At 54.5% G+C, this 12,154-nt stretch overlaps 1 protein-coding gene across 1 annotated transcript; it reads right to left on the bottom strand.

Moving 5' to 3' along the window:
* Window positions 1-2,997: 2,997 nt before the first annotated feature.
* On the bottom strand, window positions 2,998-11,279 carry TSPAN1 (tetraspanin 1). The gene is made up of 8 exons (XM_090049316.1): window positions 11,168-11,279; window positions 10,599-10,663; window positions 8,029-8,235; window positions 7,349-7,423; window positions 6,387-6,485; window positions 5,562-5,705; window positions 4,388-4,471; window positions 2,998-3,987 (listed from the first exon to the last, which is right to left on the bottom strand). The coding sequence occupies exons 2-8, from the start codon at window positions 10,653-10,655 to the stop codon at window positions 3,934-3,936; spliced, it is 720 nt and encodes a 239-aa protein (XP_089905442.1). The 5' UTR covers window positions 10,656-10,663; window positions 11,168-11,279; the 3' UTR covers window positions 2,998-3,933.
* Between the last annotated feature and the right edge of the window lie 875 nt (window positions 11,280-12,154).

Below are 12,154 nucleotides of genomic sequence, written 5' to 3'. Positions count from 1 at the left end.
AGCGCGCTTGGTGCTGTACATTAGGAAATGGAAAAAATGCTGCGTCAGAGAGCTGGTATCACCAGCCAGACACGCCTTGAGGGGCCAGATCCTGTTGCCTGGTGATTTCCAGGCTGGAGATCATGAGATGACCCCAAGCTTTGATACAGCACAACGCTCATGCCATTCTCATCTCCCTCTTCCTCTCTGGAGCCTTGCAGGATCATTTTGTGGGGGAGCTGGTCCACGTCACTGTGCAGGAGGGCAGGCCCTGGGTTTTCCGGGGAATCAGTCCGTGTGATGCAGGCACCATACCAAGCATATGGCAACCCATGGCCTAAATGAAATGGCCTGCCAGCCAGCATCTGGACACACGTGGCTGGAGTGGAGGTGCAGAGGGCTGTGCAGCAAACTCAGCTGATGCATTCCAGCTGCCCGCTTACTCATTAACCAGTAGAAGCACTGAGATCTCAGTGTTGGCTTGAGTGAAGGTAGAAAAATCAAGATCGCCAGGAAATGCAATCTTCCCAAACCCACGTATTTAATCATCCACTGCCCCAAAAAGGGGGTTGTTTGACTTCCGTGTTTGCTGCATCATCGCTTTAAAGAGGAGACAAAAATCACCCCAGTTCCACCCCAAGCCCTAGACCAGAGGTCAGCAAGGGCTTGAGAGGGAACCCTGCCTCCAGAGCCGTCTGTCCCATCTAAAAACCTGGGTGCATGGCTTCCTTCTCTGTAAGATGCTTTGGTTGTGGGGAAACAGCATCTTGCCGTGGTGAGTGAGTGAGCAGCCTGTTCCCATTGAAGCTGGGTCTCTGTCCAGGATGGCAAAATAGGCCTTGGATCCTTCTCCAAGAGCAGGAAGTGAATCTACTGCTGGCAGAAGGCAAGGGAGGGGGCCAGTGGCCCCTCCGCCAGCCAAAAAGAAATCCATCTCAGTGCAGATATGGCTCATTCAGGAAACCTCTGCCCCAAAGTGATCTTCCTGCTAGAAGGGAGCAGTAGGCAGGGGATGTAGTAGGAGCAAGGACCCTTTGCATAAATTTTGGGGGGAACCACCATGGTCTCCCTTTGACAACCACACCTGAGCTACCCATCTTGTGCCCCTGTAATCTGCCCTCTCCCTACTCCTTATCTTTAGTCCTTCCCTCCAGATTTCTCCATTCCTCTACTGATCCCCCACAAATTCAGCACTGATCCCAATTGTGGCACCACATCACAGCCAGTACTGCTGCTGACAATTGATTTGATGGATGTGGGCAAAGCCCCTGGAAAGCTCATGGGCACTGAAATAAAACAGGCCTGGCTCTTTCCAGACAGGGTGAATACCCAGAGAACTTACCCCTCTGAGCATGCGGCAGGGTGCTGGAGATAGCAATCACTCAGTTCCCAAAGGGAGCTATTAGTCTAAAATACAAAGTGTCCTAATGGGAGTAGGGACAACTATGCTGTTCTAATTAAACCTCCCTGAGCAAACTGTTGCCTCTGCCACTGAGCTGCTCTACCACCTTGGGCATGTCTCTTTACCCTGTTGGCAGCTTTACAATGGGAAGGGAGAGGAAAAATCCCTCCAATAGGTCAGAGGGTTTGAGAGCTGAGTCACACTGGGGAGCAGCAACACTGGGTGCATTTGTTGCATCCTGTAAGAGGCATCTATGGCCTAGGCCAAGAGCACAGCCTGTGCTAGCTCCAGCAGCCTGATGTTGGCCAACAATCCCCGTAAGCAAATGCTTAAGGGAAGAGACTTTCAACCTCACAGAGGAGGGAAGTCTCCTCCACTGCTAGAATTGCAGAGTTGAGGCATCTAACCCACTCCAAGCCAGAGCTGCAGCACAGAAAGGGTTAACAGCTGCCTGCTTTTGGACTGCAAAGCCTTGTGCTCAGCTAGATGGATTCCAGCAAAACAGGACTTGGGGTCACCACGGTCCAGCACTCACTGTGCCCTCTCCCCTGAGCGCATGGCTCTGTGCCACACCAGCCACCCATTGTCCCCTCTATGTGCAGCTAGTTTGTATGGCTAGCCACTAGCTCTGGGCTGCTCCAAGGGTGACAACTGGCCAGATGTGCTGACTAGTCACCCCCAAAGCTGCTGTGAGCCAAAAAAGAAAGGAGACAGGCTACAGGAGTCCAAATGCCAGCAAAGAGCAAATAAAATGCAGAGCCCAGGCTCTAGTCCAACCCAGGAGCCTCTCCCCTGCCCCAAAACACCCAGAGGTTTGAGAGCTATACAGGCCGGTCCCACTCCCAAGCTGGCAGCAGATGGAAGCCTGTACATGCGAGCAAGAGATTGCTTCATCCTGAAACTGCTCCATGCCAGGCCCCAGGCTGCTATGAAGGCAGGTGTTGCCGGGGCTCTGGCTTGTGTTAAGTGCAGGTGAGGCCATGGAGCCAAGCAGCAGGGTGGATACCAAGAAAATAAAGTAGCTCTCAGCCTACTCCCAGAGCCCTTACAATTGCCTCCATCTGTTCCACCAGCACCCATGTCTGCTTTCCCCAGCACTGCAATCTGTGCCCACCCCTTAACAGTGCTCCCACTCCCTCATCCTAGGGTGCACTTGGTTGGGAGGGAAGGTAGGAGCCTACATCACTTAGGCAGGGCCTATGAACCAGGCCTCTCCCTGGGAGATAAGGATGGCTGTAATAGAGGGTGCAACTGTACTATATTGCTCAGATAAGGGAAGATCAGGGGAAACAGGGAAGATAAATGATAGCCTGAAAAAAAGTCCCAAGACATGGGTAGCTGACCCATTCTGGGGGAAGGGAATTTCAGCTAGTGTCATCTGCCCACTCCTACCCGAGAGCAAGGAAGGAAGAACCACAGCAACTCTTCCCCGCCCCCACCCCAAAAAGAGGTACAAGTGTCATCTGCCCACATTACCAGGGCTAGAAGCACAGGGAAATCACATGGAGCAGTACCTCACATCCAGCTTATCTCATCCATGACCATTTCTGCAGCTGGTAGGAGCCAGATGTGTGGGGTGCAGGAGTGCCCACAACAGGAGACCCAGCATGAGCAGCTTCGATAAAAAGGTGTTTATTAATACCAGCACTTCTGCTTCAGAAAATAATTTACAGCTCAGATAAGTTATATATATATATTTTTTTTTTTTTTTTTTTTTTTTTTTTTTTTTTTTACAGTGTTAACAAAAAACAAAACCCAAAATATAGGGGTAGACAAAAGGCAGGGTGCCAGGCACCACAGGAGGGGAAAGTAACTTGGGTTTGGAGTGAGCCAAACAATTCAAGGATGCAGGGACAAGCGAGACTCAGACTAGAGTCCCTCCCTCCCAGTAGCTTTTGGCTCTGGTTAGGATCAGTTTGCTGGGTTCGCCCCCCCACCAAAAATCTTTAAAAGTTTGGGCAGATGCTTACTGCGACACTCCCAAACCCATGTCTTCACTCAAGGCAGATCCTACTCAATTGCTTCAGTGCAAATCCATCACCCCACTGGATGACCTTCTGTGCACACACTAGCTCAGTGGTGCGAATATCCAAACCGGAGTCTGTCAGCTCAAAAACTAGGACCTTCTTCTTTTAAGAACCAAAGAGAGGGAGCGGCTGGCAGAGTTAGCCACTTGTGTTATCTGGCCTGTTCATTCCCTAGCCATGTGAGGATCACAGAGCCAGCCGGAGGGTAAATGGACAGCCCGAGCAGCATGCATAGCTCCTCAGTCCCATTTGTTTCTCTGTGCTGAGGCTGGGAAAAAGGAAGGGAAGCATCTTCTACTGCAAGATCATATGTCTATAGGTTGTAGCATACCGAGAACATGTACAAAACAGCCCCAACATACAGGCTCTCTACAGATTCCAGCTCAGTAGATCATTTTTAAAAAAAGAAAGTGACATGGGACAACACTGCATCCAAGAAATGCTCAGATTTTTCCAACGTAGAAAATATACACAGAACTAGGCCATTCCTCCTCCTCCGGCCTAGGCATAGATCTGTTGCTGGTGTCACTTCTCATCCAGGTGGCAATACAGGTACATGGCCACAACCATGGCTGCAAGCTGCAGAGGAGGAAGAGTAGGTTTGATAGCTGGCTGCTGCCAGAAGCCCTTGTTGGTTTTGCATCCTCACCCTGTTGTGCAGCTGTAACCCCCCCAGCCAGTATACCCTCATGTCTGCCTGTTCTCTAGGGTTACAGTCCTCACTAACCCCTGGCTCTGGAGCTCTTGCTGTCCTATATGCCAGTCCCCCAAGTAACTGCTAAGCACCTTTTCTTGGTCTCAAACCCCCTTGCCATCAGGGTGAGGTTGTGGCATCAGGCTGCCATGCAAGCCCATGAGAGCAGAGCTTTGGTTAGCAAGTGCCCAACACCCACACTGGGATGGCTGTGAAGACCTGGCAGGTTGGGTCTCTAGGGCCACCACCTGTTGCCCTGCTGGGTTTAGCAGGGAGCCAACTCACCTCCAGGGCGCAGATGCCGGCTGCCACGCCGCCCACTACACCGGCATTCATGCGGATTTGCTTCAGCAGCTGATCAAAGCAACCCTGGGGGAGGAAAAAATAATCCAAGTCTGTCCAGTTAGAAAGTGCCAGTTATGCAAGACGAGAACTAGCTGGAATCCAGCTGAATGGCTGCATAAAAGCTACCTGTTGGATGCTTTCCAAAGATATCCAAAAAAGTTGTGTACTGGCTTAAAGAGGCAGCAAGCATGGCAGAAAACAGTGTGCTTGACCTATTAGCATACCGCCTGCTCCCACCCACAGTTTGTCACATACATTTGGAGACACACACACTCTGCGTGTGCGTGTCAGTCAACATTTGACTGCTCCAGGCACCCAAAAACCCCTAGAAGCAGGTCGGTCAGTCAGTCTTAGCTGCTCCCACTAGGTTTTTGGCACTGTACTCGACAGGGCACAAAAACCATGGATTTCTGGGCTCTGGCAATATACTGCTTGCTCATACAAATAGCGAGCTAAAAGAGGAGCTCTGCTGCCATGTGCCCCTTAACACTTCATTTTAGTCCCAGACTGCAATACCAGCCAGACCAAGATTGGCACGTGCTGTTTCCTCAGTCAAAGTTCCTGACCCCCCCCCCCCCCCCCCCACACTGAGTTCTGGGATCACCCCACCACATGCTCCAAGCCATGAGGAGAAGGATGTGGGGCCTAGGCAGATAGGGTTAGGAGTGGCAGATCAGTGGTTTTCATCCCAAGGGATCCAGAAATCTTCAGATCTCCATGTCTGAGGATTCAACCATATTGTAATAAGGCCAACTCCTCCATAGCTTTTGCACTTGAGTACTTGAAGAGGGGCATCCTTTTGCAAGGGGGCATAGTCTTTGTTACTGTGCTGATGCTGGGCACATGAAATGCATCCTCTAGTCCCAATGCACAGCAGTGTTTTGCAGAGGCATCTACGCAGACTGCCCTCCCACCAGCTCCAGTGGGTCCTTCCTTGACCCTATAAAACTCTTCAGCCCAAGCCACTAGAGAATGCCTCGGTCAGCAGATACGTCTACCTTGAATCAATACCAGGAGTCTCTAGTGTGACCAAGCCACAGATGTCAACAGGGTCAGCCTCTCATTTACCACCCAAAAACCACTTTAAAAAAAAAAAGAGATGCTGCATGCATACCGGGACATCTACTTTGCCTGCAAGAGTCTCATTGCATCTGCTCATACCCTTGGGGCAGCAGTAGCTTGGGTATGTATCACCATTGTTGCTGTAATAGGGAGAGTTGGTGAAGTCCGTGTAGTTCATCAGGCCACAGCAGTGCAGCTAGGAGGAAGAAAGCAGGTGGCATGAGACACCCAGCTTCACAACGGCGCTCAGAACCAGCCCCCCCCCCCAAAAAAAAAAGCTAGACATGTCCTAGATGCACAAACCACCCCCTGAATGAAGTGGATTTGCACAGAGGATGAAGCTATTTGGGGCAGCTGCAACTTTGTACCGGCCAAAATAAAACAAGGTGGCAGGAGGGAAATAAGAAGTCTGGGAGCAACACAGTTGGTATCAAGGAGAGGGGGGGCAGTCTCCAACTCCCTCAGAGGCCTTTGTCCTTTCTCCTCCCCAGGCCCAGCACGCCACACTTGCTGTAACAGTTTTGTTGCACTTTTGTATTAGCCCAGGGACTAACACTTGCCCAATGAAGTGGGACCATGTCATGCAAAGCCAATCAGGGAGCAGTCTCCAGGGCCTGCTGCCAGGCCAAGGCTGCCACCTTGGGGGGGAGGTAAAAAGAGGGCATCTAGAGGTCTTCCTTATGAAGTTATTTGCAGCAAAACGTGCTCCCCCCAGGCTCCCCATCACAGCACCAAGCTAGAGAGTCGAGCCTGCCGAGCCTCTTGGGTCACCACTGCAGTGGCCATGGCTGCCCAGCAGATGGCGCTCTGCACTGCCCCACATGGGATGGGGTCTCCCTTCCCCAGACATGGGGTGTTCCCAGCAGCCCCCATTTACCTCTTCCATGGTGGTGTTCCAGATCTGGGTGATATCTGAAGACTTCCCGTAGTTCTCCTTCAGTACTGGCGTGACTGTGGCTGCCAGCAGGGTCTCGGCCTAATGAGGACAAGGAGATCCAGAGGTTGGCATTAGACAGACGCCCTTAAAAAGGTGGGGTTGGAGCGGGCCATTCTCCACAGGCTCACTGCCCAGAAGAGCAGCACCCCAATATGCTGGCCCAGGAGTAGGAGTAAGGGCATGCAAGATGGCAGGCATGTGGGAAGGACAAAGTTTGCTCCCCCGGGCTGAAGGGGAAGCTGAGCCTCATCACCCCGAACAGCCTCACTTCATAACTAGATTAGGACAAGTAATAGATCTGCAAAGGCCCTGTAAAGGAAGTGTTAACAGGAACCGACGTCCTCCAACCCACTTGTCACAGCCCTTGCTGGCAGCACAGGACGTTCCTGCCACGGGCCGTTTTGCTGACATGCACACAGGGCCTCCGATGTTTGCATTTCAGATTTTGTTGGCAATGGTCAGGGTGACTACTATTGTTCTTCCCCGAGTCCCATGCTGCAATGGATACGCTGTTGTTTTAACTGAGAGGGGAGGGTATCAGCATGCTACTGCACTGCTCAGCCTCTCCGCCAACTGAGCTGCATTGTGCCATTGCTTCCCAGTCGGTTTTCCATGCAAGCCTGGAAGGCGGTGGGGATAATACTGGGAGAAACCCAAGCTGTGGATGCTCTCCTATTGAGCAAGCTCCCCCCCCATGCAGCTTTGCACAGGGTGCCCCAGCAGATCTGACTATGCAGCACCACCAACCCTGGCTTCCTGGGAGTGCTCCAAGATGCATTGCTCCCCTTTTCCCTTTTATTTAAGCCTTGGGATAGGAGACACACTGCATCATCCTAGCCCCATGCTGCATCCTAAGTGGATCCCGTTACCAAATCACTGATCCTCCATCTCCTTGGACTCACCATGCTCGTATAGACGAGCGCCACCACGGCACCAGCGATCTCCGCGATGAAGATGATCAGGACAATGGAGAAGAACTGGAGAGACACAAAGAAGTTAGGGCATGTCTACAGCACATGGTTAAAAACTAGAGTCCAGCTGGGGCACCAGCATTTCTAGCAGCAAGCAGGAAGTCATGCTTGGCAGATGCCAAGCCTGCCACATGCCCAGATAGTGCTGGATGATATGGGGACGCAGGAAAGTAGATTTGAATTGGATCAGTCACAGGGTTGATCTCCCCAACAATAAAAAGCACCCCAATTTCTGCTCAGCTTGCAGCACTTCCAGCCCCCAGACCATGGGGCAGACAGCACTTGTTCCAAATCAGAGCATCCACGCAAGGGATTTCTGCAGGAATACATGGATTTGGGGCAGTGCCATCTTGTCAAAGGACCCAGCTTGGTGCCTGGCCATGTCTTATTCCCTTAAGTCCTCAATACCACCTGGCCCAGGTATGGTCTCATTGACCCCCTCCTTGGAGCTGAGAAACCCTTTGCACGCCCTCCAAGCCCCTTCTTCCCACCACAGGCTCGCCACGTTGGAGTTGTGCCAGACAGGAGACACAGCCGCCACGTTCGGGGCCAGCCCGAACACTTGCAGCTCAGCAAGCAGAGCAGGGAAGTAGCAAGAGGTCTCCATTTACCGTCATCAGGAGGCATTTGCTTTCCTTCTGGGCCCCGCAGCACCCCAGGAAGCCCAAGACGAGCAAGACGGCTCCGATGGCAATGATGAAGTAGCCCACGTTGACGAACTGCAGGACCGAAGAGGAGACCGAACCGAAGATCTTCATGAACGAGCTCCCGTCCACGGAGACCCAGATCCCGACTCCCAGGAGGGCCGCGCCGCCGAGCTGCGAGGGAGAGGAGACGGGCACGGGTTATTTCGGACGGGGAAGGGAATGGCGATCTCCTTCCATGGGAAGGGGAAAACTCCTTTAAATGAATTGCTTTAACGATTAGTACTGAGGGGGCCCGGTCGCCACACGTCCAAGCAGTAGGACAGCCTCTCTCCCTGGTCAGAAGAGACGGCAGCAAGCAGACCGCGTGCTGCGAAGCACGGGCAGGTTCGCACGTTAGTGCCTGGCCGCGCACGAGCCACCCGGACGCGGGCTCTGCTAGGAGAGGAGCTCGGGAAGACCCGGCATTTTAAGGGTGACAGAAAGCAGCCGTGTACGGACCGCTTCCTCCGGACGGAAAGCGGCTGGGCAGGCCTGCCAGGTCCGGCCTCTCGGCTAGAGGGGGCCCGGCCTGTACCAGCACCGCCGTGAGGGAGCCCCGGCAGCCATCTTAGAACTTGACCTCACGGGGCGGAGGAGCTTGGGCTTCGTCAGGCCCTCCGCACCCCGGCCGGGAAGGGCTCACGCTCCCTCGTCACCTCCCCAGCGTCCAGGAGGGTTTTCCCCACTCCAAAAACCCAGTCCGACCGGCCGGGGGATACAGCGCAAAGAAATATCCCCCCCGCGCTCCTTTAGAAGATGGCCGCCCTTGCCAACAGCAGCCGCCTCATGGTTTCCCTCAGGCCTGGCAAGAGCCAGAGCCGAGTGCGGCAGGGACAGGACACCGTGCCCGCCTGCCCGGGGAAGAGCGAGCCGTGGTGGCGAAGTAGCCCAACGCCCCCACCCTTATGGGGGGAGACGGCCGCCGGGGGCACCGGGTCTGTGGGGACTCTGCAAGGGAGGCGATGGCTCGGCACCATCCTTAGGACGGGACAAGCCGTCGCGTGGGGATGCAGGTCTAGGAAATAAAGACCAGATGTCTTTTTAAAAAAAAGAAAGCCCCCCTACCACACACCAGAGGATTCTGCATTTGGGAGGCAGGCCCCTTTCCATGGGGTTTGGATTAAGACCCCACAACTCGTCTCCCCTTTTGAAGGAGCGTGTGTTGGCAAGGCAGGGTGCCGAGGTGGGAAATAAGACGCTTGTGAGCAGACGGGCACCGTCTCTGGCCTGCTGGCGCAAGCTCGCCATGGGGGATGCCGGGGAGGCCTAGTCCCACCATAAAAACCACTTGTTGAGGTCTTCAAGCAGTTGTCCGTGGTCTTCCAGAGCCCCCCCACGTAGCACAGGCAAGAGCCAAGCATGGAGGCCGCAAACGCAGACCTCGCTGCCGTATCACAGCCGTCTATTATCCAGCCACGCGCCGTGGCAATTTAAGCAAGCAAAATGGAGCCAGCAACGCCTTCGATCTGGCAGTCGGACACGAGGGTTTTGGCCGAAACCGCGCCGACGGCTGTAGCCCCCTCCACGAGACCAGCTCACACGGCTGCAGGCACGTCCGGGGCAGGCGAGGGAGCAGGACGCCTTTGAGATGGGCACCTCCGAGTCCTGCACCAGGCACAGCACGGAGGGGCTTCTTGGCTCTGCAAGCCCGTTTCCCCAGGGCTCGGCTGCACGGTCCACGAGCACTTCCGCTCTTCCCCGATCGGCGCTCGTCTCCGGTGTCCTCGTTCCACCCTGCTCAGCCCCAGCCCCCGCAAGCACCCCCTGCCTTCCAGCAAGGGCTCCCGCAGCTCGAGAGCCGCCAGCAGGTGTCAAATCAGAGGCCAAAAGGAAAAAAAGGCCTCCATATAGCTCTACACCTCTGGAGAGAGGGTACAGACCCCAAACCACCTTGCTAGCATAGCAAGGCATGAGTATGACCCCCCTTTTTCCTGCCCCCACCATCCCCCTCAGACCCATGCATAAATACCGAGTCTTTTTGTTCTATTGGCGATAAGTTTTTAAAATCAATCAAATCAATTTGCAAGCCCCTGAAACTAGCGGCAATGCCATGTCCTAAAAGAGCAACCGCTATCTCCTGACTATTGGCATTGCAGCAGGAAGAAGGCGACTTCAGGCTGGCCACAGAGGAGCATTTAGCGCCGGCAGGGCTCCCTGCACCCACACGGGCAGACAGAGGGGAGCATTTCCCCACCCCATTGCCTCCAGATTTTAGGCATGCAGTGTGCTTTTGCCTTCTGGACGCAGCTGTGCATTCAACGCCTTCCTCCCTCCCTTGCTCTGCAGGCAATGCAGAGACGGGGACGCGTTCAGGACAGCTTGCCCCCAGCATTTCAGGGGCAGCAGTTTTCCAAAGGGGCAGCAATTAAAACTTGCAAGACAGAGGAGAGGGTCCCTTCCCATAGCCACCCCCACTTGGAGCATCAGGAGACATGGACCTTAAAGTGAGGGAAAAGGGACAGCTTTGAGCATAGCAGGGCAGCACAAGTACTTACAAATATGGCCAGGTTGAACAAGATCATGATGACCTTGATGAAGCTGAAGCAGCTCATCTTGGCGTCTGGAAGAGAAGGGTGGAGGGGTTCGTGTGAGATACAGCTTACACTTTAATAAGACCAGCTGCACCGCGCCCCATGTTGCAAGAAAAGTTTCACAGGGAGGGGGAAAAAAAAAAAAAAAAAGTCACACCCCAACCCAGCTTCTCCATAGGAGATCCTAGCTTTCTTCTCCAGAGGAAAAGAAAAAAAAAAAGAGACTTTAGAGACACATGCAGAGCTCCACTCTGCACCAGAAACCACCCCCCCCCCCGCAAAAAAAAGCCACCCACAAAAAGGTTGTGATAAATTAATCACACCACTGCTCCCTACTGAAAGATTGTAAGAAAAAAAAAAAGGAGAGAAACTTCAGCTCAAGGATGGGAGCCCAGCTCAGCAGCCCACATCCTCCCTCCCGATGCAGGGTGGGATACGCCAGTCATTGCTCAGGCTGCAAACCTGCCACCCTCCCCTGCTGCACTGAGGCTCCTTGGGGAGAGGGGATTTGCAGCTGGAAAGGCAGGGCTTACCTCAAAGAACAGGGACCCAATCCAGGAAAGAGAGGAAAAAAAAAAAATATAGGAGTCAATCCAGGGGGAAGGAACACAAGACAACCAACCCACAGCTCCCTCCACAACTCCCTGCTGCTTGTGAAGCCTGGCAGCCTCCGCCTGGCACTTTATTGCAACAGGTGATGCACTGGGAGCTGCCTGCTCCAATCAGGGCCGGCCCTGCCCAGCCCTGCTGCTAACTAACTTCTGCCTCATTAATGCTCCTGCTCCCCTCCCTGCTGCCCCCTGCTGTCCTCGCTGCTCCCAGCTGCCCTGGACGGGCAGTGGGTCGGGTTCAGACCCTGCTGCCTGGCATGGCCTGGTAGTGCCCCTGGCCGCGGACTTCGGGCCTCCCCCGGGAAGTCAGGCACCGTTGGCGGCTGTGCTGCAGAAGGGCTGCGACAGCCAGTGTGTGGGCACGCGGGCACAGGCAAAACTGTGGGTGTGGCACACACGGGTGTAGCGGCCTGCATGTGCACGGGGCAGTGCATGCAGGCCGGATGGGCAGCACATGCGTGTGTGGGCCTACACCGGTGTGTTTGGGTTTGCACACATGGGCGTGAGTGTGTGTAGTGTTCGCGCCGTGTAGTAAAAGTGGCTCCCCCCCACGGCATAGCAAGCCTCCTTGCAGGCCCGCCCTACGCGAACGCCCCTAGCGCTGTGGCCTGGCCTGCGCCCCCTGCCCCCGGCCTACCTGTTTTTGGAGCACAGGGCACCCCCTGCAAAGGCTTCCTCCTGCCCGTGGCTCTGCAGCCAGCCATGGGGGACCCCACGAAGGCTCCCCCCAGCTGCTCCTGGCCCCGAGACAGCTGCATCTCCCTGTCTGAATACTGTGGTGGGGGTCTTCTTTCCTCCTGGGCCACTTCGCTGAGGCTCAGGCTGGTTTGCACTGCAGTAGAGAGGCCCCCATGCTGCCCACCAGAGAAGCCAATCTAGGGTCAACAGTCACAGTGCCCCAAGTCCTAG

The sequence above is a fragment of the Crocodylus siamensis genome, chromosome 5 (genome assembly GCF_052110815.1).
Source record: "Crocodylus siamensis isolate JL-2025a chromosome 5, ASM5211081v1, whole genome shotgun sequence".
Taxonomy (NCBI): domain Eukaryota; kingdom Metazoa; phylum Chordata; order Crocodylia; family Crocodylidae; genus Crocodylus; species Crocodylus siamensis.
Note: the sequence above shows the minus strand (reverse complement) of the source record. Positions and strands in the feature narration are given on the sequence as shown.